Below are 27,655 nucleotides of genomic sequence, written 5' to 3'. Positions count from 1 at the left end.
TATGTACCACGTGGCAGAACTATCCATTGTTTGCTAAAACAATTCCCTTTTTTTTTTTTTTTTTTGCAGTGCAATCATTAGCCAAAGGCATTGAAGAAACAAAATCATCAAACTAAGCCTAGGAGAATTCAAGTTCTACTGTTGAATACATTGATAACACATGTTCAAGGATGTCTACATTCTATAGACCACTGCATGGCCATAAAAGCTACAGATACTGAATTGTGCTTCGTAAGACAGAACCCAGGTCCTCAAAGTAGCCTTTGTTTGGGAGACTCTAACCTGGCAAGATGTTTTCATCACTTCACCAGCTAGCAAGATACTAGGTGAAACTTACCAATTGTCTACTCAACCACTTGTGAAATAGAATAACAATGCCAATACCAGCAGTGAGTACTCAGTGTTTACACTGTAACTGACACAATCACACAATCATAATGACTTTACACCTATTAACATGTATTTGATTCTCACAATCTCTCTTTGTGGGAGGTAATATCTCCATTTTACAGATGAAGAAACAGAGTTAGAGAAGTTAGCTGCCTAAGATCATATATCTAATAAGCAATGGAGACAGAATTTGAGCCAGCAGTCCTTAACCACTACATTGGGTCCTCAGCTCTGTGGTGAGTATCGTGAGAGACACAAAAGTAGTAGATAGCTCTCTGATCATTTTCTCTCACACACCACTATGTTGAAACACTCAGATGCATTTAATCAGGAATTTCCCTCTGGTTCCAAACTTCCTGTTTGCTCTGAACGTCCAATGTCAATGGAGTCAGAATTCTACTTCTGATCTGGTCAGCAATAACGTGGCTTCCTCAGAGGAATGTAAACTTGGCTTTTGTCCCAGCCAGCTCTGTCTCCATTCACTCTTCCTCTCTCCTTTATCATATCATAACGACTTCACCCCACACGGTCATCAGCAGGTGACACTGTATGAAAGGAGATCGGGGTGAAGACAGTCCCGTCTCTAAGTAAACCTAAACTCACCAAAAAGTGACTATCCCTGAAAACTCCACAATCATACTTAATATTCCTTTATCAGGAGGACAAGCCCTTCAATTATACAACACGGTAGAGGGATGAAATAAGTCTCATTACCAAGATGCACATTTTTGAAGTCAGCTTTTTTGTTGAAGCAGATCGTGTAAGGAACAGGGGGTGGGTGTAGGAGCTTGTGAAGATGGTAGGTGCCAAGGGAGCCCATCAAGGAGGCTGAGGTACAGAAAGTAGACTCGGTAGTGTTCCAATGCAGGCATACCCCGGGTGTTCCAGTCCTGCTGGCCACTTTCTCATGAGTTTCTCAGCACTCACTCATCCTGCCCTATGGTCCCTAGGTGCTTGTAGTACTGAAATAATGCCAAGGAAAGGCTCCCTCCCCTGAAATACTGCCTGACTCTGAGACCTAAGCCCTGTCCTGTTGGGCCCTTAGTTGGGCTCTGCACAGGGGCAAGCCTCACATGTCCACCACGCTGATGACAGGGTGTCATCACTGCCGGGATACTGGCACCTCCCCATGCCTCACTGGGTCCCAAACAACTTACAGAGTCCTTTCTAGGTCTATCAGTTTATTTAAAGCTTTCAATTTATGCCAGAACGGCAGGCCTGGCCATCTTATTTTGATATTTATTAGGAGCTCCATTTTTATCAGTTTCCATTTTACAGGAAACTGTGGCCATTTGCCCAGGGCTACACGGTTGGTGTCAGTGCTGGGACTGCACCCTGGGTTCTCTGTATTGGTTTGCTAGGGCTGCCAGAGCCAAGCACACACTCTGTTGGGAACAACAGAAACATATTTCTTCCACTTCTGGAGGCCCCAGCTTGAGGATTGGTTTCTTCTGAGATCTCTCTTCAGCCTATAAATGGATTTTCTCCTAGGGTCTTCACGGTCTCCCTCCATATATTTCTGTGTCCTAATCTTATTAAAACACTGGTCATACTGGATTAGGGGTCATCCTTATGACCTTATTTTACCTTTTACCTCTTTAAAGACCCTATCTCCAAGTACAGCCACATTCTGAGGTACTAGGAATTAAGACTTCAACACATGAATTTGGAGGGGACACAATTCAGTCCATAACATCCTCTGACTCCATAACCCTCCACTCTCCCCTTCATCCAACCAATATTTATAGAGCTTCCTAGGTGCCAAGGACTGTGCCCAGCACTTCTGAAAAATGTTTTCTGATGTAATTCTCCAAACAGTCCAGGGAAGTTCTCATTCCAATTCCCATGGTACAGTGAGGAAGATACACTTCAAACAGTTTAAGTGTTCTGCTCAGGAAAACACAACAAAGATGCAGCATATGCGGGATCCAGCCCCAGCTCTCTGACTCCAGCTCAGCGCTGTCTCCAGCACACAACTTTGCTTCCCACTTGAGGCAGCACTGGGACAGGATGACCTGACAGCGGTGGCAGCAGCGTGAGATCTGGCAGGATCTCCTTCTTTGGAAATACCATAAAGCCCATGAATAATAGCTGTATCTACCACTAGGGTTACTGTGTGATGACTAAATGAGTAAATGGGTGCAAAGTGCTCAGAATAGAGTCTGGCTGGTAACGAAGCCTAAAATGAGTGTCTTGCTATCGTTGTTGGAGAAGGCAATGGCACCCCACTCCTGTACTCTTGCCTGGAAAATCCCATGGACAGAGGAGACTGGTGGGCTGCAGTTCATGGGGTCGCTAAGAGTCGGACACGACTGAGGGACTTCACTTTCACTCTTTTACTTTCATGCATTGGAGAAGGAAATGGCAACCCACTCCAGTGTTCTTGCCTGGAGAATTCCAGGGGTGGGGAAGCCTGGTGGGCTGCTGTCTATGGGGTCGCACAGAGTCGGATACGACTGAAGCGACTTAGTAGCAGCAGCAGCAGCAGCAGCAGCAGCAGCTATCGTTGTTGTTGCTGCTGCTGCTACTGCTGCGATAGTTATTATATCTGTTATTATTTTTCACTTCTAGATAAATAGGTAGCTTGAATGCTCACAAATTATTTTTTCTCCTTCCCCAAATTACACACAAAGGCGTAAACACACAAAGATGGGGGAAACAACAGAAGAAAGACCAGCAATGTAATTTTGGAAGCAGAAAAGCAAAGGGGTGAGTGGGAATGGCTCAGTAGACCTGAGAAAGAGCTGCATCCTGAGCCAGCAATGGGATAAGTAAAGGACAATTAAATTTATGCTGTAGAATCTCCCATTTCCTGCTCTAACAAAGCTCAGGAATTTACAATAACTGTTACCTCTGGAGATGAGGGTGATGTAGATAAAGATCTGGTTGAAAAGCAACTATACACTCAGATTCTCTTCTTACTCTGCACACCCCCTTCTCTGCCTCAGAGACTTACTCTCTGGAGAAGAGAAACAGATAGTCTCAAGGACCAGGGTGGAATCAGGGAGAGTGCAGGCACCAGGGTATAGAACTAAAAATAGAGTAATTGGATGGATATATGTATTTTGGGTCTAGTTTGGAGAATGATAGCCTGCCTTGATCCTTGGAAACCTTTTCTGCCATGGCCACAGGTAGGTGTTTCCTGAGAGGAAGGTCTCTGGTTAAAGGCTATGTTAATAACTGGAAGGTCTAATATTTAGAGTCTCATCTTCTTTCAGTATGTTTCCAGTGTAGCTAATGTTCATACAAAACAGAGGCTGGGGAGGGATTGGGGAGATCCCTTCTTCCTTCCTTCTCAGTCTTCTAAGACCTGGCCCTTGGAAAATCTCCAAGGATGGACTACAGATTATCAGACTAAGTGAAGTAAGCCATACAGAGAAAGACAAATATCATATGACATCACTTATATGTGAAATATAAATTATGATACTAATGAATTCATTTATGAAACAGAAGTAGACTCACAGACAGAAAACAAACTTATGGTTACCAAAGGGGAAAGGGGTTGAAGATAGGATAAATCAGGAGTTTGGGATTAGCAGATACAAACTACTATATTTATAATATATAAACAACAATGTCCTACTGTAAAGCACAGGGAAGTATATTTAATATCCTGTAATAAAGCACGATAGAAAAGAATATGGAAAAGACCAAATATATATATTTGGCCACTTTGAATCACTTTGCATATACCAGAATCCAATCAGCTAAAAGAAAGGAAAAAACCCTTTTATTTAGAAATACTAGAAGCATAAGCTAAAAGACGGAGAAGGCGATGGCACCCCACTCCAGTACTCTTGCCTGGAAAATCCCATGGACAGAGGAGCCTGATAGGCTGCAGTCCATGGGGTCGCTAGGAGTCGGACACGACTGAGTGACTTCACTTTCACTTTTCACTTTCATGCATTGGAGAAGGAAATGGCAACCCAATTCAGTGTTCTTGCCTGGAGAATCCCAGGGACGGGGGAACCTGGTGGGCTGCCGTCTATGGGGTCTCACAGAGTCAAACACGACTGAAGCGACTTCAGCAGCAGCAGCAGCAGCAGTAGCAGCAGCAGCAAGCTAAAAGAATTGCAAGCGGGTATCTTTGTGGAAGGGGAAATTGTTGGGGAGGAAGGGCAGAAAACAGATTTTCATTTCTTTAAGTACCTGGTAGAACTATTTGAATCTTTATGTATATCTCTGATTAAAATAACATCTAAGCTTTATAACACCTCACTGTGTAAACTTGAGTAAGTTACTGCCTGCTTTCGGTTTCCAAGTTCTGTATCTATAAAATGGAGTTGGATGAGATAGCCTCTGAGGTTCCCCTTGATCTAATATTCACACCATGATTCCTGCCATGGGAACTGATATCATCTCATTACATACTCAACCCTTAGATCCTTAGCAGTTTTACACTAAAGCATTAAAGTATCATTTTCTACAATGGGTGGGAGAATGTTGACAGCTGAGAACAGTGCTCAGTGGGGACAAAGATCCGCATGAGATTTTCCCCACAATCTCCCCCATAGACCACCAGGAAGGCAAGACTACAGAGCGCATCACAACTCTGTCTGCATTTCCTGGGTGGGCCTGGCTTGGAGGGCACAGTCAGAGACCTCTGTCTCCAGCTCTTCCTAGGGAAATCCTTCCCAAGTTCCTCCTTTTGGGCTTCATCCCCCAGCCCTGGAGAGGACTAGACATTTCACACTCAGGCTTATCTGAGTCTGAATTAAATCTTTGTTCCCTGCTCTTAGTTCTTCACTGACTTTTATAAACATCATCATCAACACGAAAACCTTTTCTAAGCACCTCTTAAGTAGAGTGACCTAGACAGGGCCAAAGCAGAAATGCCCTTTTCTCGCCTCCTGTCCGCTATGGCCTCTCAGTTCTGGCATCAGACATAGACCAACTCTTGGGGGGTGATGGTGATGACTCACTGAGGATTGACAATCTTGGAGAATTAAAGGAGCAGGAGAGCTTTATAACATAATTTCCACTCCTGCTGGTTGAAGACCAAATTTTAGTGCTCAATGTGACTAAAGTTAATCATCAATGATACCTGACATAAATTCCTCATCATTTCCCCTTCTTTTCATATCCTTCACTTTTATTTGTACAGTTCAACTTGTCACGACCACACTCAACTACCTTAGAGAGGAGTCAAGGCAGGTATTATCTGAACCTCACATGGAAGCCACTCATAAAGAGATCCAATCACTTGCTCAAGATTTTTTTGAAGGATTCTCTAGCAACTCTTCATCTGTTTTGCCCTGGATGGTTATGAGGTTGGTGAAGAGAGAACTGATTTTACTTTTCTGTTTAAATTTTGATTTTTCCTATGACTATTACTTCTGTAATTTAAAAAAACGGGGAATTTAGCTTTATAAAAACAAAGGAAAGAATTCATTCTTCTAGTGTTAAGACACTTGGCCAGAGGGGCAGAAGCCATGTTCTTTACCACCCTCTGCTGCGGTAACTATGACTGTGGAAGAAGATGCCTTCCTGTCTGCCAAGCCCCTGGTTCTCTTCCCAGGGCCTCCACTGCCCTCTGTGTCTGAGGTGGATCCCATCCTCTCGCTTCCTTGTCCCATGGACAGATGAGTATCCTGAGACTCAGCTGCTGTCCTGAGCAGCTCAGAGGAAAACAGATAAGCTCCGAGCATGGTGCACCATAGGAGAAAGTTCCCTACATCAAATTTCAGAAGAAAGTCTGCCACTCAAAACTTCCCCCATCATGGTGTGTGTGAAGGCATAAGGGAGGAGAAGAAATGTTCAAAAGGCATAGTTAGGATGTGTGGACCCACAGTGAGCTAACACCTGCTCCAACCGCAGCACACAGAGAGTTCCTAGGAATGCTGAGCAGAGGAAACAGAGACAGTGCCCTGTGCCACCCACGTGGGGAACCTGACTAGAGAGACCCGGAGGAAAGTAGCCTGCCTGTCAGCCTGGACTCACCTTCTAGTGTGAGCCCTTGGCCAGAGGAACAACTTCTTCCCTTAGTTCCGGAACCCTGGCCAATTAGCCACTAATTAGTTTGTGTATAACTTCCAGCAGGAAGGCTGGAAAATTCTACTTCAACTTTGGCAATGAGGTTCTTCCTGCAAAATTTAGTCTTGCCAATCTCCCAGATAAACCCTTGCACCAAAATATGGTTGCCATCTGGGCTTCACAGGCGAACAGGCAGACACATGCATCATGCAGCCCTTGTGCTGGCAGCTTCAAACAAAGGAGCATGGGAAAGAGATCACGTGGTCCTAATTCATCTATGAAATGAGAAACATGCAGGAATGGGGCAATTCAGGGTCAAGGAAGAAAAACTGTGTGTTCCAACAGATGCTTCCAACACAGACTTTCAAAAGTGTACAGGTAAGAGGTAGCAGATGGTGATTGCAGCCATGAAATTAAAAGATGTTTACTCCTTGGAAGGAAAGTTATGACCAACCTATACAGCATATTAAAAAGCAGAGACATTACTTTGCCAACAAAGGTTCGTCTAGTCAACGCTATGGTTTTTCCAGTGGTCATGTATGGATGTGAGAGTTGGACTATAAAGAAAGCTGAGCCCTGAAGAATTGATGCTTTTGAACTGTGGTGTTGGAGAAGACTCTTGAGAGTCCCTTGGACTGCAAGGAGGTCCAATCAGTTCATCCTAAAGGAGATCAGTCCTGGGTGTTCATTGGAAGGACTGACGTTGAGGCTGAAACTCCAATACTTTGGCCACCTGATGCAAAGAACTGACTCATTTGAAAAGACCCTGATGCTGGGAAATACTGAACACAAAATAATCACCACCCCCAAGAATTAGAAAAAGAGCAGACTGAAGTCTTAGGCACTGGAAGACATGTAAACAGAAAGGAGGGAGAGGAATTAAGTAGAAGAAAAGAATGTGGCAAAACTGATCAGGAAACCTAAAGCTGATTATTTGAGAGAACATGTAAAAAAGATAAGTTTCTGACAAGATCAATACTTTGGCCACCTGATGCAAAGAGCTGACTCATTTTAAAAGACCCTGATGCTGGGAAAGATTGAAGGCAGAAGGAGAAGAGGGTGACAAAGGATGAGATGGTTGGATGGCATCACCAATTCAATGGACATGAGTTTGGGTAAACTCTGGGAGTTGGTGATGGACAGGGAGGCCTGGCGTGCTGCAGTCCATGGGGTTGCAAAGAGTTGGACATGACTGAGGGATTGAACTAAACTGAACTGATGAGGTCGCAACCCAGCCGGACTGCAGGGTTCTGGAACATTAGAGATGAAAACAAGTATTGAGTGAACACTTACTACAAGCAGCATAATAACCTAGGCCGGCCAGGTAAGTGCGCCTGCATGGAGTTCTCAATCACAGAATAGGTATCTTAAGTAAAAATACAAGGCTGACAAAGGGAACTGGTTTGAAACAGAGAGATGCTGTCGCCCAAAGGAGGCATGATCCCCATGACAGGCTGAGTGGTCAGGGTAGGCTTCCAGAGCAGGGGCATCTTACACAGTCCTGAAGGCAGAACAGAACTTTTCTATACCTGTGGTCCCCACGTCAATTCTTTAAGAAAGTAAAGATTCCTGAATCCCATACCAGACCTAATGAATCAAAGAGTCTAGGAATGTTACCCTGGAATTGCTATTCTTTAAGAAAAAAATTATGATTATTATGGCAAATTTAAAACATTCACAAAAGCAGACATAATAGTGAACCCCTGTGTACCCAACACCCAGTCTCAGCAATCATCAACTCACGGCCATTCTTTCCCCATCTATATCCTGATCTAGTCCCCTCATTTAGTATTCTGGAATCTACCTTTTTTTTTTTTTTTTAAACCAGGGACCCTTAGACAGTCAGACTATGGATGTGACTTAGGAGCCCCTCACTGAGCAAGATACAGATTGCGAACAAGGGAATTCTAGGTACGGTGGAGACAGAGACTTGGAGAAATGAAAGAGAAGGGCATCTGGGGGAGAATGGTCTCATCTGGAGGGCACAGACAGTGGGCTACACAGTTGGGGGAATAGTGATGAGGATCAAAAGATCACTGGGGACCACCAGGGCCCTTTTAGCATGCATGGTATCTTTGTGAGAAACAAAAAAGGGGTCTCCTCTAGGTGGAAAAAGCATCTCTTCCTCGGGCTGAAACCAGATGCACTAGCAGAGCAGACCTGGGTGCCAGCTCCTACTCACCACCTGGGCCCCTCCCTCCCGTGCCATGCCCAAGTCACGCAGCCGTGCACAGCAGCACCAGGGCCAGGGCTGATGGATTCTGATGGCCAGCAAAAGGGGCTGTGCTTTATCTAGTAAAGGTAGAAAGATGCTAAGAAGGGCACCATGTGACCATCAGCCTGTACTTGGAAAGAACACTGGGCTGCGCTGGAGAGGGAGGTAGACAAGATAGGAGGGAGAAACGCAAGAGGCAGTGGGGACTCAGGTCAGTAAACTCTTGCAAACTACCTGGGAAAGAAGGTAGAAAGCCTTGGAGATCATTTGGAGAGAGTAGTCTTGTGCAGGGATCTGGAGAGAACTGGGGGCTGGAGACAGTGATATGGGAGTCTCGGGCACACAGGTGTCATTTGGAGACAGGCAACTGCTGAAATTGCTCAGGGAGAGTATTTAGGGATGAAGGCCCTGGAAAAAAACAGTATTTAGAGGATGGGGGTTGAAGGGGAGAAGGATCAGGCCATGTTATATAGAGATTAAGGAGAAATGGCCAGGGAAGTAGAAAGGAGAGAAAGAGGGGACAAGTCTAGAACAGAGAAGTGTTCACAGGTGAGGTGAGAGGCAAGTATTCACCTAGGCAAGCAGAAAGGAAAAGAAACTAGAAATGTAAGGAAAAGTCAAGTTTTGGAGTACCAGGAATGACTAGTAAAGAGTATGGACAAGTGTCATGATGTATAGCAGGAGCCTGCTGATCAGTTACACTTCCTAAGTCTGTTACTTACCGAATATGGCCTTGGGCAAATTATTGGGTTGGCCAAAAAGCTTGTTCGGGTTTTTCTGTAAGATGTTATGGAAAAACCGGAACAAATCTTTTGGCCCACCCACTATTTAAGGGGAATCTCTGAATCTCTGCTGGTAAACTGTGGGTGATTATACCCACTCTGATAGGGAGTGGATAGGGATGATATCTCAGTGAATGACAATTCTTCTAGTCACTGGCTCCTAAGAGTGCACTGTCTTGTAGTATGGGTGATATTTTCACATATCTAATGCCAGTATCTCTAACTAGTTGGCAAGCTGCTTTGGAGGCAGAGATTAGGAATTTAAACTGAAGCCAAGGGTCATTTCTTGTTCATCTACTATGTGCAAGATAATATGAGGATGTAAAATAAGAAGGTCAAAGGGTTCATAAAGAAGCTGCCACGGTCCTAAGGGAGAGGGTGTGACATTCCCAAATTACAAATAAAGTGGTGCATGGAGAGACTTGCTCTGGCTGGTGGGACCAGGCTTCTAGCAGGCAGGCAGTATTGCATCAGGCTTCTGGGCTGGAAAGAGCAGGACAGAAGAACAAGAAAGTAGGGAATTGTCAGATGAGCTTGAGGCAAGCTAAGAACCTTGGGTTCCCAGGTGGTGCTAGTGGTAAAGAACCTGCTTGCCAATGCAGGATATGTAAGAGATTCAGGTTCGATTCCTAGGTCAGAAGGATCCCCTGGAGTACGGCATGGCAACCCACTCAAATATTCTTGCCTGGAGAATCCCATGGAGAGAGGAGCCTGACAGGCTGCAGCCCATAGCGTCGCACAGAGTCAGCCACAATTGAATGACTTAGACACACACATGCAAGAACCTTGGTAGGTTCAAGAGATCATGGGAAGTGAGGTGTACTGGGCTGTAGTAGATATAACCTAAGGTGACCCCCAATGTTTCACACTCTGGTATAATCCCATAACCCTTTCCCCTTGTGTATGGTGGAGAAACTGTGACTTACCTCCAACCAAAACAATGTGAAAAGGAATGTGATATCACTCACAATTATAAGACATCATAGGGCAAGGGCCAAGGGATTTGCAGGCATAATTAAGCTCCCTAAATGATTTGACTTTGAGTTAAAAGGGAGATTAGCCTAGGTGGGCCCAATCTAATCAAGCGATCCTTTTCAAAGAGGGTCCAGGCCTCCCTGAAGTTAGAGACTCAAAGCAGGAAAGGTTTTCACTCCTGCTGACCAGGAAGAAGCCACGTGTATTCTCCATTTGTAAGGAAATGAATTCTGCCCATAACCATGTGAGCCTGGAAGAGGAGCTCAAACTTCAACAAGAAAGTCAGCCTGGCTGACATCTTGATCACAGCAGAGAGACCCAGGTATGCTGTGCCTAGACTTCTGCCCTGTGGGAACTGTGAAATAATCAATGCTTTAAGCACCACATTTGTGGTATTTGTTATGCAGTAATAGGAAACAAATGTGTGGACTTGTGACGTGGAGGACCATAACAGCAGGCTAGAAAGTATGGGCTTTGTTATGCAGGCCATAGGGAGCCACTGACTATTTTGAGCAGAGGGAATTAAAGAAGCTGAGGGTTGGTTTCAGAACCCCTTGGAGAACATTTTTTTTTTTTTAGTCAGGGCATTGCTCCCAGGAGCGGGGCCAGTGAAGTTCTGGTGAGGGATTAGTTTTGGGTTGAATCAAGCCAGCTATTCTTCAACCCAATTGAAGGAAAAAGGAGGAAGCAAATTCTAAAGAAATTGACAATCATTGAAAAAAACCTGAAGGAACTTTAGTGTCCTTGTTGCTAATTATAAATATTTACTCCTCCCAGAATTCCTGACCTCACAGAAGAGCCTGCTTTAGTACTGCTCTCTTACTGGAAAATTTGTGTGTGTGTGTGTGTGTGTGTGTGTGTGTGTGTGTGTTCCATGTTTTCTTGGAAGGGGGACAAGGCAGTAGCAAGGGACTGGATGATCTGCAGAGAGTCACTTCCTGTGAGATACTGTCTAGGTCCCCTCCCCTCTTCCCTCCTAGATCATAAACCCTGAGACCCCCCAAGGAACTCCTCCTTCTCTGATTCTATCTGCTGGAGACAACTAAGCCAAACAAACTCAGGAAGTGGCAAGAGGTTGGGAAGGGGAGGAAGTTCATGGCACAGAAGGAAGAAGTACAGAGAATGCCCTGATGTTCAAGGAAGAGGGTTGGGGTGGCGGGGTGGGGGGTGGGGGGGCGGGAGAGAAATGAAGGTCACCCCAAGGTTACTTGGCACTGGGCCTTTAAAACGTCCTGCTTAAGCTTTCAATCAAAACTGGCACAAACAGTGGATCAGATCTCCCGGGGCTATTCAAATATTAACATTTACAGTGATAAACAGCCCCCCAAAAAGCCTTCTGTAAGCAAACTGAAACAAACAACTAATTTAAAGCGAGTTGCTAAGAGACCAGTTGGGTGGAAGCCAAAGTCAGTTCAAGCATCCAGAGAACTCTCTATTTTTTCGCTTTTGGGGAAGAGAGGAGGTGAGGAGAGGTACCTGTAGATGACTCCATGTTGGTGGAGGAACATGAGAGCTGATGTAACCTCTGCAGCATAGAACCGGGAACGAGGCTCATCGAATTTTCGGGAGCGCTGAATCTGGAACATGAGGTCCCCACCATTCACATACTCCATGACAAAAAAGAGGCGGTCCTGAATGGAGAGGAGAAAATGCCATTTAGCGAGTCCACTGCAGCTGCCCACACAGGCCAGCGAATGTACAGTGAGTTCCAAGTAACAGAACCAGGACTCAAGCAAGGGGCAGGGTGCACAGGTGGGGGAATTCTGGTAGCACATGTTCTAGAGAGAAGACAAGGAATCAGGGTATGAAGTGCTATTCTAAGATCTTTGTCTTTCACAGGAACCAGCATGGTCTAGTGGGAGGAGTCTAAGATTGACAGAAAGAAGACCTGGATCTCTGCCTAATTTCTGTTACAACCTTGAAGTGTGACCTTGGACAAGTCTCTGTCCCTTTGGAGGCTCCAGTTACTTTTGTCTGTGTGGTAGGTTACATCATGGCTGCCCCAAAGATATCCCAGTCCTAATCCCTTAATGTGTAAATGTTACCTGAGATGGCAAAAAAGAACTCAACAGTTGTGATGAAGTTAAGGATCTTGAGTTGGGGAGATTATTTTGGATCACCAGGATGGGCCTTAAATGCAGTCACAAATGTCCTTATAAAATGAAGGTAGAGGGAGATTTGAGAAGGGAGGAGAAAGCAGTGTGACCAAGGAAGCAGAGATTATAATGAAGTTGCCACAAGCCAAGGAAGGTGGTGCTGTCAGAAGGTGGAGCCGCCAGAAGCTGGAAGAGGCAGGGAAGGGTCTGTCCTAGAGCTTCTGGAGGGAGCATGCCTCCATCCGCACTTGGACTCTGGCTCAGTGACACTGGTCTCAGACGTCTGACCTCCAGAAATGTGAGAGGAGAGATTTCTGTTATTTTAAACCACCAAGTTAGTGGTGATTTGCTAAGGCAGTACTGGAACCTAATACAAAACAACACAGACTGATGAGATGGTGAGAGCCCCGCCCGTGGAAGGGCCACGTCTCACTTTGGAGGATGCTCCCTCTGGGATCTCCACCTTGATGTGCTTCTTATGGATTTTGCCCTCAAGAATGGCCAAACCATAATCACATCTCATCGGGGGTGGTGCCTTCTTATCTGCACATCATGATGATGTGGGAAGAAGACAGACTGAAATTTACTTTTTGTATAGTTTCCTGACTACTATTTCCTGAGCCTGTAGAGTGTGGGGTGCTATGCTGGGCAGGAGGCAAAAAGTTGTAAGCCATCACTGTCCTGAATGTTGCAGGGTGGGGTTATAAGTCTTAACCATAAGGCTTATGATCCAGGGGCAGAGACGGGAAATGTGTAGAATGATGAAAACTAAATAGGACCAGAGTGCCTTAAAGATATTTGGTGCTAAAAGGATTAGGACAAAGGGAGACTCTTTGAACTGGGGGTCCATGGAGGATTCCAGAAGGAGACAGGCCCTCCCTGAGAGGAGGAGGAGATGGGGGAGGCACCAACAAATACCAGGACATGGGAACAGAGGGACAGTGCTTGGGGACCGGTGAACTGACCAGGTCAGCCAGGGAGGAAGGTCCATGGAGCAAAGAGGAAGCAGTGAGGCTGGAGAGGCCAGAGGGTCAGAGTAAATTCTTAACATATAGACATAGTCTCAGCAAAGCTGCTAGGTGGATGTCAGCATATTATCTTTCATTAAAATTAGTAGAATCATTTCAATTAAGACTGAGTAAAAATCACAATTAGCAAAGGCTAATAGAGTTCTGCCAAGAAAACTCACTGGTGATAGCAAACATCCTCTTCCAAAAACACAAGAGAAGACTCTACACATGGACATCACCAGCTGGTAAACACCAAAATCAGATTGATTCTATTCTTTGCAGCCAAAGATGGAGAAGCTCTATACAGTCAGCAAAAACAAGACCCAGAGCTGACTGTGGCTCAGATCATGAACTCCTTATTGCCAAATTCAAACTTAAATTGAAGAAAGTAGGGAAAACCACTAGACCATCCAGGTATGACCTAAATCAAATCCCTTATGATTATACAGTGGAAGTGAAAAATAGATTCAAGGGATTAGATCTGATAGACAGAGTGCCTGAAGAACTATGGACAGAGGTTCATGACATTGTACAGGAGGCAGTGATCAAGACCATGCGCAAGAAAAAGAAATGCAAAAAGGCAAAATTGTCTGAGGAGGCCTTACAAATAGCTGTGAAAAGAAGAGAAGCGAAGGCAAAGGAGGAAAAGGAAGATACACCCATTTGAATGCAGAGTTCCAAAGAATAGCAAGGAGAGATAAAAAAAAAAAAAACCTTCCTCGGTGATCAATGCAAAGAAATACAGGAAAACAACAGAATGGGAAAAACTAAAGATCTCTTCAAGAAAATTAGAGATACCAAGGGAACTTTTCATGCAAAGATGGGCACAGTAAAGGACAGAAATGGTATGGACCTAACAGAAGCAGAAAATATTAAGAAGAAGTGGCAAGAATACACAGAAGAACTATACAAAAAAAGATCTTTACGACCCAGATAATCACGATGGTGTAATCACTCACCTAGAGCCAGACATCCTGGAATGCATAGTCAAGTGGCCCTTGGGCAGCATTGCTACAAACAAAGCTAGTAGAGATGAAGGAATTCCAGTTGAGCTATTTCAAATCCTAAAAGATGATGCTGTGAAAGTACTGCCCTCAATATGCCAGCAAATTTGGAAGACTCAGCAGTGGCCACAGGACTGGAAAAGGTCAGTTTTCATTGCAATCCCAAAGAAAGGCAATGCCAAAGAATGCTCAAACTACCACACAATTGCACTCATCTCACATATTAGCAAAGTGATGCTCAAAATTCTCCAAGCCAGGCTTCAACAGTATGTGAACCGTGAACTTCCAGATGTTCAAGCTGGTTTTAGAAAAAGCAGAGGAACCAGAGATCAAATTGCCAGCATCCATTGGATCATCAAAAAAGCAAGAGAATTCCAGAAAAACATCTGCTTCTGCTTTATTGACTACACCAAAGCCTTTGATGGTGTGGATCACAACAGACTGTGGAAAATTCTTCATGAGATAGGAATACCAGACCTGACCTGCCTCCTGAGAAATCTGTATGCAGGTCAAAAAGCAACAGTTAGAACTGGACATGGAACAGACTGGTTCCAAATAGGAAAAGGAGTACATCAAGGCTGTATATTGTCACCCTGCTTATTTAACTTATATGCAGAGTACATCATGAGAAATGTTGGACTGGATGAAGCACAAGGTGGAATCAAGATTTCCGGGAGAAATATCAATAATCTCAGATATGCAGATGACACCACTCTTATGGGAGAAAGACAAGAGGAACTAAAGAGTCTCTTGATAAAAGTGAAAGAGGAGAGTCAAAAAGTTGGCTTAAAACTCAACATTCAGAAGACTAAGATCATGGCATCCAGTTGCATCACTTCATGGCAAATAGATGGGGAAGCAGTGGAAACAGTGACAGACTTTCCTTTGGGGGGCTCCAAAATCACTGCAGATGGTGACTACAGCCATGACATTATTAAAAGACGCTTGCTCCTTGGAAGAAAAGTTATGACCAACCTAGACCCCTTATTAAAAAGCAGACATTACTTTGCAAAAAAGGTCCATCTAGTCAAAGCTATGGTTTTTCCAGTGTATGTATGGATGTGAGAATTGGACTATAAAGAAAGCTGAGTGTCAAAGAATTGATGCTTTTGAACTGTGGTGTTGGAGAAGACTCTTGAGAGTCCCTTGGACTGCAAGGAGATCCAACCAGTCCATCCTAAAGGAAATCAGTCCTGAACATTCATTGGAAGGACAAATGCTAAAGTTGAAACTCCAATACTTTGGCCAGCTAATGTGAAGAACTGACTCATTTGAAAGGACCCTGATGCTGGGAAAGATTGAAGGTGGGAGGATAAGGGGAAGACAGAGGATGAGATGGTTGGATGGCATCACTGACTCAATGGACATGAATTTGAGTAAACTCCGGGAGTAGGTGATGGGCAGGGAATCCTGGTGTGCTGCAGTCCATGGGATCACAAAGAGTCAGACACGACCGAGTGACTGAACTGAACTGAACTGAAAAATCACAATAATATATTATTCATGGAGCAGCCTTGACCACACATCTACTTTATAACTGGCATCTCTTTTAAACTAAGTCACCCTTAAGAATTATAAATTCAGACTACCTTCTGTCCCCACCACAACCTCCAGAATTATTCAAGCTTTACTGCTATTCACAAAGAGCCTAAGATCTAGCTTCTCTTCCATTTGTCTTGACCTTCCCCTTCAAAGCCTGGCTTATTTTCTCCCCCAGGTCCAACTGGGTACTCAGAAGTGTTCAGATCATCTATTCAATCATCTATTCAATGATCATTTGATGATGAGTGTTCATTCGATCATCTATTCCCCATTCAAATCCTTATTTCAATGATCAGGCCAGTGCCAACCCAATGAAACCAGAATTTCTGAGGGTGGACTCCAGCTATCGTAGTTCTCAAAGCTCCTCATGTGATTACAGTGGGCAGCCAGGATTAAGAAACACTCTCCCATCTGGTTGATGCCAAGGTAAGATACATGGATCATATGTTATTAGGGTTTTCCTCTTTTTCAAGGGTGTCCCAAGAACAAGGTTCTCAAACTTGTGCATCAGAATCTCACAGAGGTTTATTAGAACATTGGATTCCTCCTCTGCTCCTTCTGTCCTACAGAGTTTCTGATTCAGAAGGTCTCGACTGGAGCCTGAGAATCTGCATCTCTTAGTTCCCAGGTATGATAGGCTGCTGGCCTGGAGCTCTCACTTTGAGAACCAATGCCCTAGAGCATGGAGAAGGCAATGGCACCCCACTCCAGTACTCTTGCCTGGAAAATCCCATGGACGGAGGAGCCTGGTAGGCTGCAGTCCATGGGGTCGCTAAGAGTCAGACACGACTGAGCGACTTCACTTTCACTTTTCACTTTCATGCATTGGAGAAGGAAATGGCCACGCACTCTAGTGTTCTTGCCTGGAGAATCCCAGGGACAGGGAAGCCTGGTGGGCTGCAGTCCATGGGGTCGCACAGAGTCAGACACGACTGAAGCGACTTGGCAGGCAGCAGCAGCCCTACAGCACTTGGAGCAAGGCTTTCCCATGGCAAATATAGCCTTGTCATGCATTCAACACTACCCTAATCTAGCTGAACCATCATCAGAAACAGCTGCTGCAATACCAGTTCCTGGTCACCAACTTGGACTTGGGCTTTAGCAATCATGGAACATTTTCTTGCCTTTGTTTGAAAGAATCCAAATTTCTAAATCTCACCTCCCCACCCTGCCTCCCTGGCTGCTTTTTACTCCCCACAAGGCATTTAAGGACAGGGGCCATGGAGTGAGAAAGCAGAGCCTCTACCCTGATTTCTTCACTCACTGGCTGTGTGACCTCAGGCAAATGACTTCAGCTCCCTGTGCTCAGTGCTCTCTACTGTGAAAATGAGAACGAAAACAGGACCTGCCTTACAAAATTCTTATGAGGATTAAATTATATGTTAAAGTGCCTGGTTCATAACTGGGGCTCCATAAAGACTATCAATGATTATTTCTATAGTATTATAGCTAGTGGTATGACAGTTATTATTGTCATTATTGAGTCTTCATTTTCCCTACCCTTTCAGCATTATTTTTCCCTGATGACCTCCTCTCCCAACAAATGCTTGCTTTCCTTGGCTTTCAGCTGCTATTCTCCCTGTGGTGCTGGCAGGTTTGTTGTGCCCGCTTTTGTAGGCTTCTCCTTTCCCCAGCCATTAGGTGTCGGAATCCCACGAGGCGGGGTTGGACGCCCTCCGCTCTCCTCCCCTTTCTGTACTCGCTGAGTGATCTCATCCACACCCATGGTGTCTAATGCACCTTGACACTGATGACTCACAAACATCTCCCTCCATCCTAGGCCTCTCCTCCAATCCGGGAACCCATTTACCCAGCTGTGTTTCTGTCGTCTCTCTCTGATGCCTCAAAGGCACTCAATCCCAACATGTTCAAAACTGCTTCATAATCTTCCCCTGGCAAACTGGTCCTCATCCAGGGTGCCTGTCTCGGGGCAGGGCTTCACCATCCAGCCAAGTGTGTAAGTCAGAAGCCTGAAAAGCCATTCGCAATGCCCGCCTCCTCTTTATCCCTCTTATCCATCACCAAGTCCTTACTGCTTTTACTTTTTGTACCTTTGCACTTATTACCTTTGTACCTGTTACATTTGCCTGCTTCCTTCTGTTGCTGCCACCACTGTGGCCGCCATTCTGGCCCAAGCAGTTGTCATCTCTGGTTGAAATTCTTGCAGGTGCCTTCTCACTGGTGCTCCCTACACTGATTCCAGTCCCCACACCAAACACTGACCACACTGTGGGCAGAGTTACCTGCTGAAATGAAAATCTTATTACAGTGTATGCGCCTTCCTTTCCTCATTCTACTGATTTTTTCAAAGGTTTCATATTACTCTTGGAATAAGTAGAACACTCCCTAATATGCCTCATGGCCAGTGTGATCTGGCCCTATCTAATTCTCAGTCATTTCACTCCCAGCTGTTCCCTTCGCCTCAATCAGAAACTCCCTGCTGCCACAGGGCCTTTGCTCATGCTGCTCCCTCTGCTTGGCCTGTGTCTCCCTGACCTTTCACCTAATTAACTCCTCCTCATCCTTCAGATTTCAGTGCAGCCATCTTTTCTTCTAGGAAGCTGTCCCTGACTTTTCTGACCAGGTCAAAACCTCCTCTTACATGCAACACTCTCCAGTGGGGGGTTGATTTGTGTCACTGATTTATGTCTTTCTCTCTCAGTAGTCTGTATACTTCATGAGGGTAAACACTGTTGGTAACTCTGCCCTGTTGGTTTTTAAGGGAATTAGCCTAACCCCAAAGAAAAGTGCCTCTAATTCCCTTTAAAACAAGCATCATGTGGATAGAATAACTAAACAGCTCAGGGGGCTATAAGAGAAACAAAATCAAAAGAGGCTCTGATATTTATATCTGCAGTCTCTTACTGCTTAGGGAATTAAAGGCTTCAAGATGAGTCAGCCCACTGCAGCGAGCCTCCTGCCTATAGAAAGCGCCCATGAGCGCCCAATCTGACCATTTCACCCCCAAGGGGTCTGTCTCAGCACCCAGTGTTTGGGACAGCTTTAAACAGTTCTTTGGTTCCATGGCTAGATGATTTCACCTCCCCATGAGATGGCCAGTTCCTTGAGGAACATAACCTTAGACTTCCCAGCAATGCCATGGCCACTACTAGCTCAATAAAAATCTGCTCATCCAACATTCACTCCATGTTAGCACCTTAAGGGACGGGTTCTCATTAGCTTCTCAGTATATCCCCAGCAACTAGAATGGAGCCTGAAACACAGTGGGTTCCTAGGGTGTCTTTGGTGAATGCATGAAGTCTTGAGTGCCCACCATGGAGAAGACTCTGTTTGCTAGAAGTTCAATCGTAAACAGAGTTGATTTCCCCATGTTATTTCTATCATTAACCTCATTTCGAGTTATTCTAACTTTAGGCCATTTGAACTTCAGTTTTAACTTACTTTTCTACTCAATACAGCTCAATGTGCATGGCTCCAAAGCACGGTCAACCCTTTTGACACAGGAGGGACTGCTATTAAAGCAAGAGAAGCTTTTCACTCCTCCTCCCCCCATTCAGTGAGTCTGGATTATTTCTGGTCTCCACACCTAAACCATTTGAGAAGCATGTTTTGATGCAGAGTGAGAACCTGAAGTCATTCTGGGAACTGCTTAATTACATAAACTCAAATCAAAAGAAAGCTGGCAAACCCAGCAGCCACTCATTCATTAATCCCCTCTTGGCATGGGTAGAAAACACAACAAAACAAAAAACCCAACTTCCTGGTAAAGTAAGCAAATACTTTTCTGAGGTAATCAAAGATGTTAAAAACCTTATTCTATCTCCTCCTCCTTTAGTCACACCTGAATGTCTAAAAAGTTATGGTCTTGTGATAGTAGGTAAACTAATAAAATCAGGAAAGAGATTATATGTCATGGCCATTTAGGGTAATAACGACCTGCAAGCTGGAAGGGCCACGCCATGTGCTTGAAATTCCCTTTGGGCTCCATTTTCCCAGAGTGCTAACCTTTCCTAACTTAGAAGGGAAAATCTGGCCCGCCCTGTTCATCTTTCAAGGTGTGATGGATAGCCAGAGGCTTCCTCTCAGCAGCACTGCGTGTACTGCCAACTGGATCTGTTTGGACACACATTCACCACAGTTTGTTAGCTGTTTACATGTGCAAAGATTCTATCGCTTTTAAATCAATTTCACATGACTGCCCAACAAAAGACAGGACTTGGAACAGTCCGCCTTTGATGCACCAGTGACAGAATGAATGATTTCTCTAACGCGCCACATCTAAGGGAATCAGGGAGCCTGACTTCTCACTTGCAGCATCTCCTTTTCCTGTCCATGTCTCCATCTTATAACCTATCAACTCAGCAGGTCTGTCCTGGGTGCCCAGACCTAGGGTAGGTGACTGGGGGATATGGAAGATGATATGAGCCATGGGTTTGGTTTCTAGGCACTAGGAACTGAACACAAGAAATCATACAAAGCAACATAAAATGCTCTGTCATTATGCGCTAAACCGTCTTGTATCAAATCAGACGTGAAACCTATGTATCTGCGCCCTTAGCTTCTTAGGCCCTTAGAGAAGAAATGTCTATCATCCAGGCCTCAGCACTTACAAAAGATCATTTTAAGAAAAGGCCGTAAGAAAACTCTTTCTGTATTTTATTTTCCACAATACAACTGGTATTGATGGAAATGGCCACTGCCTTGGGATTTGGTTGAGACAAATCTAAATTATGTGAAAGACCACAGTTGAGGTCTTGAACGGCAGGTGGGAGGAGTAGAGGGCCTGGCAAGTTAGAAGCACATACTTCATGAAGGGCAGAGGTAAGGAAAAGTGATCACTGTATGTGGGGGTGAGGAGGGGAGGAATGAGGCAGTGAAAAAACTCAGATGTGGGTATGAAGGAGACAGACTGGGTGGGGGCAGGAAGAGAGATGGTTCTGAAAACACAGGCGAGAAATAAAGAACTCTAGAAATCTTCTGAGTTATAAAATGGCATAACTAAAGCTGATTTAAAAACTGTTCTAAAAGTAGAGTTCATGATGGATTGATGGAAGATTGCTTGAAGTTATTATCCCATCTCTTCTTTATTTCCACTGTATAAACCGTTTTATTATCTTTGAGAAAGAACAGCAAGCAATCGTTCTTCTCTATTATACTGCTTGGGTCAAAAGAAAGGAAAGATCCAATCACCTTGGGAAACTTAACTATTAAACTAATCTATAAATCAATTTTATTTCCTCATCAAGAAAGCACAGCCATCATTACAATAAACTAAAACCAGACACTCACGAGTGGGATTCTCCAGCTCTCAGGCAGACATACAATATGCAGACTAGAGGCAGAGCCTTGTTTAATCGGTGTCATAGACCGTCCACTGAGGTAGGTGAGAGAGAGATGGAGAATAAAAAGAAAGGATCTTTCCTCTCACTGAAGACTTACCTGCCAACTAACAGAGAATGAGCATCTTATCTGAATAATAATTATGATTGATTATGCAAATTTTTTATGCAACAATAATATCACCTGAAACATGTTTAAAAAATTAATTTTCACACATTCTCAGTACTTCTCAGCTTTCTCCCATTGTGCAAGGCCTTACTCTAGAATAACGACCCTGTTGCAGTCTTTCCCCAAATTTAGATTTATCTCAACCAAATTCCTACAGCCATGGTCAAGTCCATCAATGCCAAGAGTGGTACTGAAAATACAGAATGGGTTTTCACATTGCTGTTTCTTATAACAATCTTCTATAGGCTACAGAGGGGTAGAGTCTACCCTTCTTTGGATAAAAAGGGAGAAGTATTTTCTTGGGGGAAAGTATTAACCTAATCAGAATTAGCCAAACAGCAAAACTTCCACACAGAAGCCTGCTAGTTGAGAAGGTATAAACTTCATTCATGTCCATCTGATACTTGTTTCCAACTGCTTTAAACTCTACTTATTTGAAGTATATAGGACACCCCAAGTTTAAAGTGACCTAAAAGCTATACCAAACGGACTCATTCAATTAAGCTCAAAAGAAACATTTCCTGCATCTGATTAGAGGGATTATTACACTTAAGCCAGGGAACAACTTCAAGTTACTGTCATCCTGCCCCAGGCACTCCCATCTGTGTGTGAAGGCCAGGAAAAGCGGAGGGCTTTGGGATCAGTACGTCAGAGGACACTTGCCTTTCATACGGTCGCTTTCATAGAGTGGTCAATATCTTAGGAAAATGAAGTTTCTATCACATGATGTGACGGGACATACAGGACAGCCCCCAAATAGGCTACATTTCAACGATGATAACCCTAGAGTGACCTTGTGCTATGAATAAGAGCAACATCTGAAGGTAAGTAGGCATAATGACTTGCTGTTCATTTTTCTCTTTGAAAATGACAGGGTCAGAGGGGTTTAGATGGGGAACATGACGATGAAATGGACAATGGTGTGGTTTTCCCGAGGCTCTTCCTTTTATTCCATCACATCACCAGAGTGTCAGCATCACCTCAGAGCACCAGGCTTTCTCCTGGTTCTTCACCCAAGAACTGCTTTCTCCATGAAGTGCTGCTCCTGGGGGTGGCTTCTGGCTGTCATCCTCTGTCACTGGCTGTTGACCTGGACTCCAGGAAAGCAGCAGAGCATCAGGAAACTCTCCCCTGACTCATTTGCCCAACTTAGCAGCCTGGTCATCTTGCAGAGATTTCACGTGTCCCTGCTACCCACCTAGAATCTAGTCTGCCCATTCTGGGCAGGCCAGATCTCTCTTTAATGATACCAAGAGCCAGTTTAAAAAGAAAGAAAACATTGGTTGCTCACTGGAGTCCATTGTCACCAGCAGTCAGCAGCTGAAGTTAAGAACTGAAAGAACACTCTTTGTGTTTTTAAGCACAGGAATGAAAGTATTCTTGTTCTAAGCCCATCTTCCCATCCAGCCAAGGCCCACATGTAGTCTTGTCTTTTATCAATGCTCTTTTCATGAACTCAGGCTTCTCTTCCCAATCTGGTATGTGATTGCATCAAACTCTGACTGCCCCAGAATATACCTTCCTGTGTCTCCAGCAGGATGTAAGACCCAACAGCTGGGGCTCAAGATGCCTTTTTCTGGTGTCTCCACATCCTCTCTAGGCTCGATGTATGTCTAGCTGGTAGAGAGGAACTAAATGAGTGTCTCTGGTCTCCAGCTCACATGCTAGAGATGGAGCCCAGGCAGAACTGAAGCAGCTCATGTAGTTGCTGGGCTTCCCTGCTGCTGCTAAGTCGCGTCAGTCGTGTCCGACTCCGTGCGACCCCACAGACAGCAGCCCATCAGGCTCCCCTGTCCCTGGGATCCTCCGGGCAAGAATACTGGAGTGGGTTGCCATTTCCTTCTCCGATGCATGAAAGTGAAAAGTGAAAGTAAAGTTGCTCAGTCGTGTCTGACCTCTAGCGACCCCATGGACTGCAGCCCACCAGGCTCTTCTGTCCATGGGATTTTCCAGGCAAGAGTACTGGAGTGGGCTGCCATTGGCTTCCCTGGTGGCTCAGTAAAGAATCCACCTGCTAATGCAGGAGACACAAGTTTGATCCCGAGGTCAGGAAGATCGCCCAGAGAAGGAAATGGCAACCCACTCCAGTATTCTTGCTGGGGAAATCCCATGGGCAGAGGGGCCTGGTGGGGTACAATCTATGGGGTCACAAAGAGTCGGACACAACTTAGCAACTAAACAACAATAACAACAAATATAGCTGCTACTCTGATTTTTGGAAGCTTCAGATGTCACCTTATTACTTCCTGTGTCCAATACAGAAAGAAGCACCTACAGAGGTCACATGTGAGGTCTGATTTCCAGGAGGCTCACGCGTCTACTATTGTCAATAAGTCTGCAGTCCTGGGTGAGGCCAAGCCTCGAATCCTGTTATGGCTGCAATTGGTGTTGCTATTTTCTTTCCTATTGTTCTTTGTTTCTTTTCTTATTTGCTTAATTCTATTTAGAATGAAATCCTGCTAACCAATCAGGGGATTAGATGACCAGTCTATTCAGCAAAAAAGTAATCAAAGAAATGTTATTCCAATTTTACCTGTATGACACAACTGACCAGTTAATGTTACAACCAGCTGTCACAATAGTTTCTCTTTTCTTACTTTTTGTTTCCCAAAGAATATGCAAAGATCATGTGACAGTTTTAAACATACGCAAATACCAGGTAGCTGACCCTGAGGAGAGAAGGTACATAACTATTTCTCTTCAGTTGTGGAAAGGAACCATAACCTGCTTAGATGGAAATATTTAGGTTGAGCCCACCAAACAGAGAAGAAAGGAAAGCTGCCTCTTGCACCTCTAGCTCGGTGTAGCAGTCAGAGCTGATCCTACACTAGGATCAGGGGGCAACGATGTGGTGAGAGCCTCCACTTAGCCTGCAGACCAGATAACACACGCACAATGTGGTCAATGCAGCAAATATCCGGGTTCCCAATGAAACATTATTTCTCCACTTGGAACACCGGAAGGATGGCACTCTCCTTCATTCCAAAGCTTACCCATTCACGAGGACGTGCTCAGCCAACACCAACCTTTCCCCTTCCTGGTCTGGGCTCCAGAGCTTTCTGTCTGCATCGGTTTGAGTTTTTGGTTATTCTCATGCAACACTCTTTAGAAGAAGCAGGGCACAAGCAGCAACTGCTCCTGTGGCTCCTGCTGGACTCCGCTCATCAGATCACATGGTCAGTGTGGTGTCCCATTCTGAGCACCATCTTTGACACTGACAAACTAGAGTTCATCCAGAGGAAGGCAAACAGGAGGGGGTGAAGAAGCCGAGATCTGTAAGAAGTAGCTGAAGGAGGTGGCAATGCTCAGCCTCAAGAAACCCACTCTTAGAGGATGCTGACAGTCTGAACTGAATGAATGAATGAACAAATGCATCAGGTATCAGACAAAGGAGCAAACTGGAGAGGAACCCTCTTCAAATACTTGAAGGATTGACATGTTGGTAACCAATTGCAGGACTGCCATCTTGGTAATGACAACCTGTGTTACTGCAGACTAACTAAGAAAATGGGTAGAAGATAAACAAAGGCCCTTTTATCAAAGTCTAGGATAGCTCAGTTGGTAAAGAATCAGCCTGCAATGCAGGAGACCCTGGTTAGATTCCTGGGTTGGGAAGATCCCCTGGAGAAGGGATAGGCTACCCACTCCAGTATTCTTGGGCTTCCCTTGTGGCTCAGCTGCTAAAGAATCCACCTGCAATGCAGGAGACCTGGGTTCAACCCCTGGGTTGGGAAGATCCGTTGGAGAAGGGAAAGGCTACCCATTCCAGTATTCTGGCCTGGAGAATTCCATGGACTGTAAGTCCATGAGGTCACAAAGAGACAGGACTGAGCAACTTTCACTTTGAGGAAACGCTTTAGAGAACCCCCATCTTCTGCCTGGGTCCTGCTGCCTTGTTCTGCAGTAAGTTCCTTCCAACCTGAGGATGTCAGCCGTGGGTGGCTCATCACTTTGCAGGGTTGTTAACAGAAACCCTCCTTGTTCATCGAGGGGACTGGTCAAGTGAGCTAGCCAAGCCACAGAATCCCCTGAGAGCATTTTAAAGCATACATATTTCCAGGACCCTTGATCAGAGTTTCTAATTCTGGCTGGGCCCTGGGAATGTCCACTTCATTTTAAATTCCCCAGGTAGCTCCTAATGCTCAGTGAGGTTTGGGAACCACTGGATTGGACAACTGCCCTGGCTTGTGACATCAAGATTAGGTGATTTCACTGCATTTGGTTCTGTATCTTTTTGTGAGAATTTTATGTACTGTTAAGTCCAACCAGAGTATAAATTCTTGGACCAGTGGCTTCTAGTCTTCCTCCAGCCCAGGACTCTGACAGACAGGTACTCTTAGGAAAACAATGGCTTTCCACAACAGGAGGAATCTTCTGGAATGACTGGGGTCATGTCTCCTGCAACTGGCTGTGTTCTTACAATGCTCCACACCATGCTGGGCTCATCCACCCACTCCACTAATGTCATAATAAAGCACCTATTACATAGCTGATACTACGCTATACCATGGTTTTGTAACTATGGGGCCATATGAAATCAAATCAAGGGCCTGAAATTCCCACCCACAGTTAAAGAGCTGTGGTTTCACGACATAATTGTATTTCTTGTCTTTTCCTTTTTATTGGTCCCGCTTGGTTTGACTTTCGGTCCTAGAGACACTTTGTTGGATTCATATGCATGGCTGCCCCGAACCAAATAAACCATGTCACAATGGCAAGGAGGCTCTGCTGACATCACCACTGTGCTAAATCTCCTTGCATGTTCTGACTCCTTTAATAAAGCCGGAATGAAAATGTGCTAAGCTGGGGAAAATTGGCAACTTGGAAATAATACACTAACATTACCATACAACTCAATCCTGTGGATTCTGAACACTTGGTCACATTGTTTTAAATATTAAGCGGCCAGGCTGGTGGCTGTAGGCTGGCTGGAGAGGATTTCCATACCACTTCACTAATGCTTTCATTAGATGACAGATAGAGCGTGAATAGAGGTTTTTGATTGTTAAATTCTTTGATCTCCGTACCTTCACCCAGGTTTACTCTGAACCCCAGGCAGTGTGGTGAAATAAACTTGTAAGTATTTGGTGTAATAGCACAGGGGCCTCTCCAAGGAACTGTTTAACCTCAGCTACGCTATTGTAAGAAGGTGTGGGATTCCAGCATGTGTTGTTTTTTTAAAAAATCTATGAGTCTGCGTTCAACAGGCGTAGGTGCTTGTAGAAGCAGAACAAAAACAGCCTGTGTTTAATCTGTTCACAGACCTTTTGTTCTTAATGACCTGGAAAGGTGGTGAAATAGACAAAGCAAGTGAGTTTCAGGGCTGAGTCATAGCTCTTACACGAACCAAGGGCTGACGATTCAGAGAGGAGGCTGGTTTCTCTAACTGTAGAAATTCGTGATCTAAATGATTTGTTAAATGACACAAATGAGAAAAAATGACATAGAGAACCTCAACTGAAAGGCTTATAACTTGGCTGTAATCGGTCCCCATTTGTAGAATTCTGTCTGTGGGTGTTTTTGAATGTTCTGATAGCCTTCTCCACCCACATTCTCACCTGCGTGGTGCCATGGTCCAAACTCAGCCCCTGGACCCAGACTGCTTGTGTTTAAATCCTAGCTCCTCTACTCACTGGCTATATGAACTTGGACAATCAGGAGTGTTGGTTTCCACACCTATAAAATCAAGATTCAATAGCAGCTACTTCCTGGAAAATTATAATAGATTATCCGTAGCATGGGTTCTTGGCCCCCAAAAAAATGCTCAGGAAAACATTAGTTTCAATTTTTCATTCATGAGACTCGATTTGGCGGCTGTATATGGCTTGGTGATGAATGTTATTTCAAATCAGTCCATTCATCTTGTAGGTATAGAAACCTTTCAAAAAGGCTACAATCTAGTTGGAAGAATGAGAAACTCTAATGAAATAAGGGTTAACACCACAGGAGGGTATTTTATTATTTGTGGATTTGTGATGAAGAAAATAGTGAAGGAAATCTCCATGGAAGAACTGGGACTTAAAAGGGGAAGGGAATCAAACCAAGCAGAGCTTGGGCTTTCCAGGCGCAGGAGAACCATGAAGGCACAGAGGTGGGATGCATTTGGTAGACTTAAGGAACGCTGAGGAAGTCTAGCTGTTTGAAGCATCAGAGCTATCTCGGCCTTTTTGTTTTTCTTAGAAAACTACAATCTAAG

At 44.6% G+C, this 27,655-nt stretch overlaps 1 protein-coding gene across 4 annotated transcripts in view; it reads right to left on the bottom strand.

Annotated features, from left to right (window-relative positions):
- PRKCE (protein kinase C epsilon) overlaps positions 1 to 27,655 on the bottom strand; it is a 542,503-nt gene that overhangs the window by 78,908 nt on the left and 435,940 nt on the right. For all 4 annotated transcript variants that reach the window (XM_027555170.1, XM_027555172.1, XM_027555168.1 and 1 more), the window contains one exon: positions 11,815 to 11,969. In XM_027555170.1, the coding sequence (XP_027410971.1) occupies positions 11,815 to 11,969 (155 nt within the window). The remainder of the gene's footprint in view (positions 1 to 11,814; positions 11,970 to 27,655) is intronic.

Source organism: Bos indicus x Bos taurus, chromosome 11 (assembly GCF_003369695.1).
Source record: "Bos indicus x Bos taurus breed Angus x Brahman F1 hybrid chromosome 11, Bos_hybrid_MaternalHap_v2.0, whole genome shotgun sequence".
In the NCBI taxonomy this organism is placed as follows: Eukaryota; Metazoa; Chordata; class Mammalia; order Artiodactyla; family Bovidae; genus Bos; species Bos indicus x Bos taurus.
The sequence above is the reverse complement of the archived record's forward strand: the minus strand, read 5'-3'. Positions and strand labels throughout refer to the sequence as shown.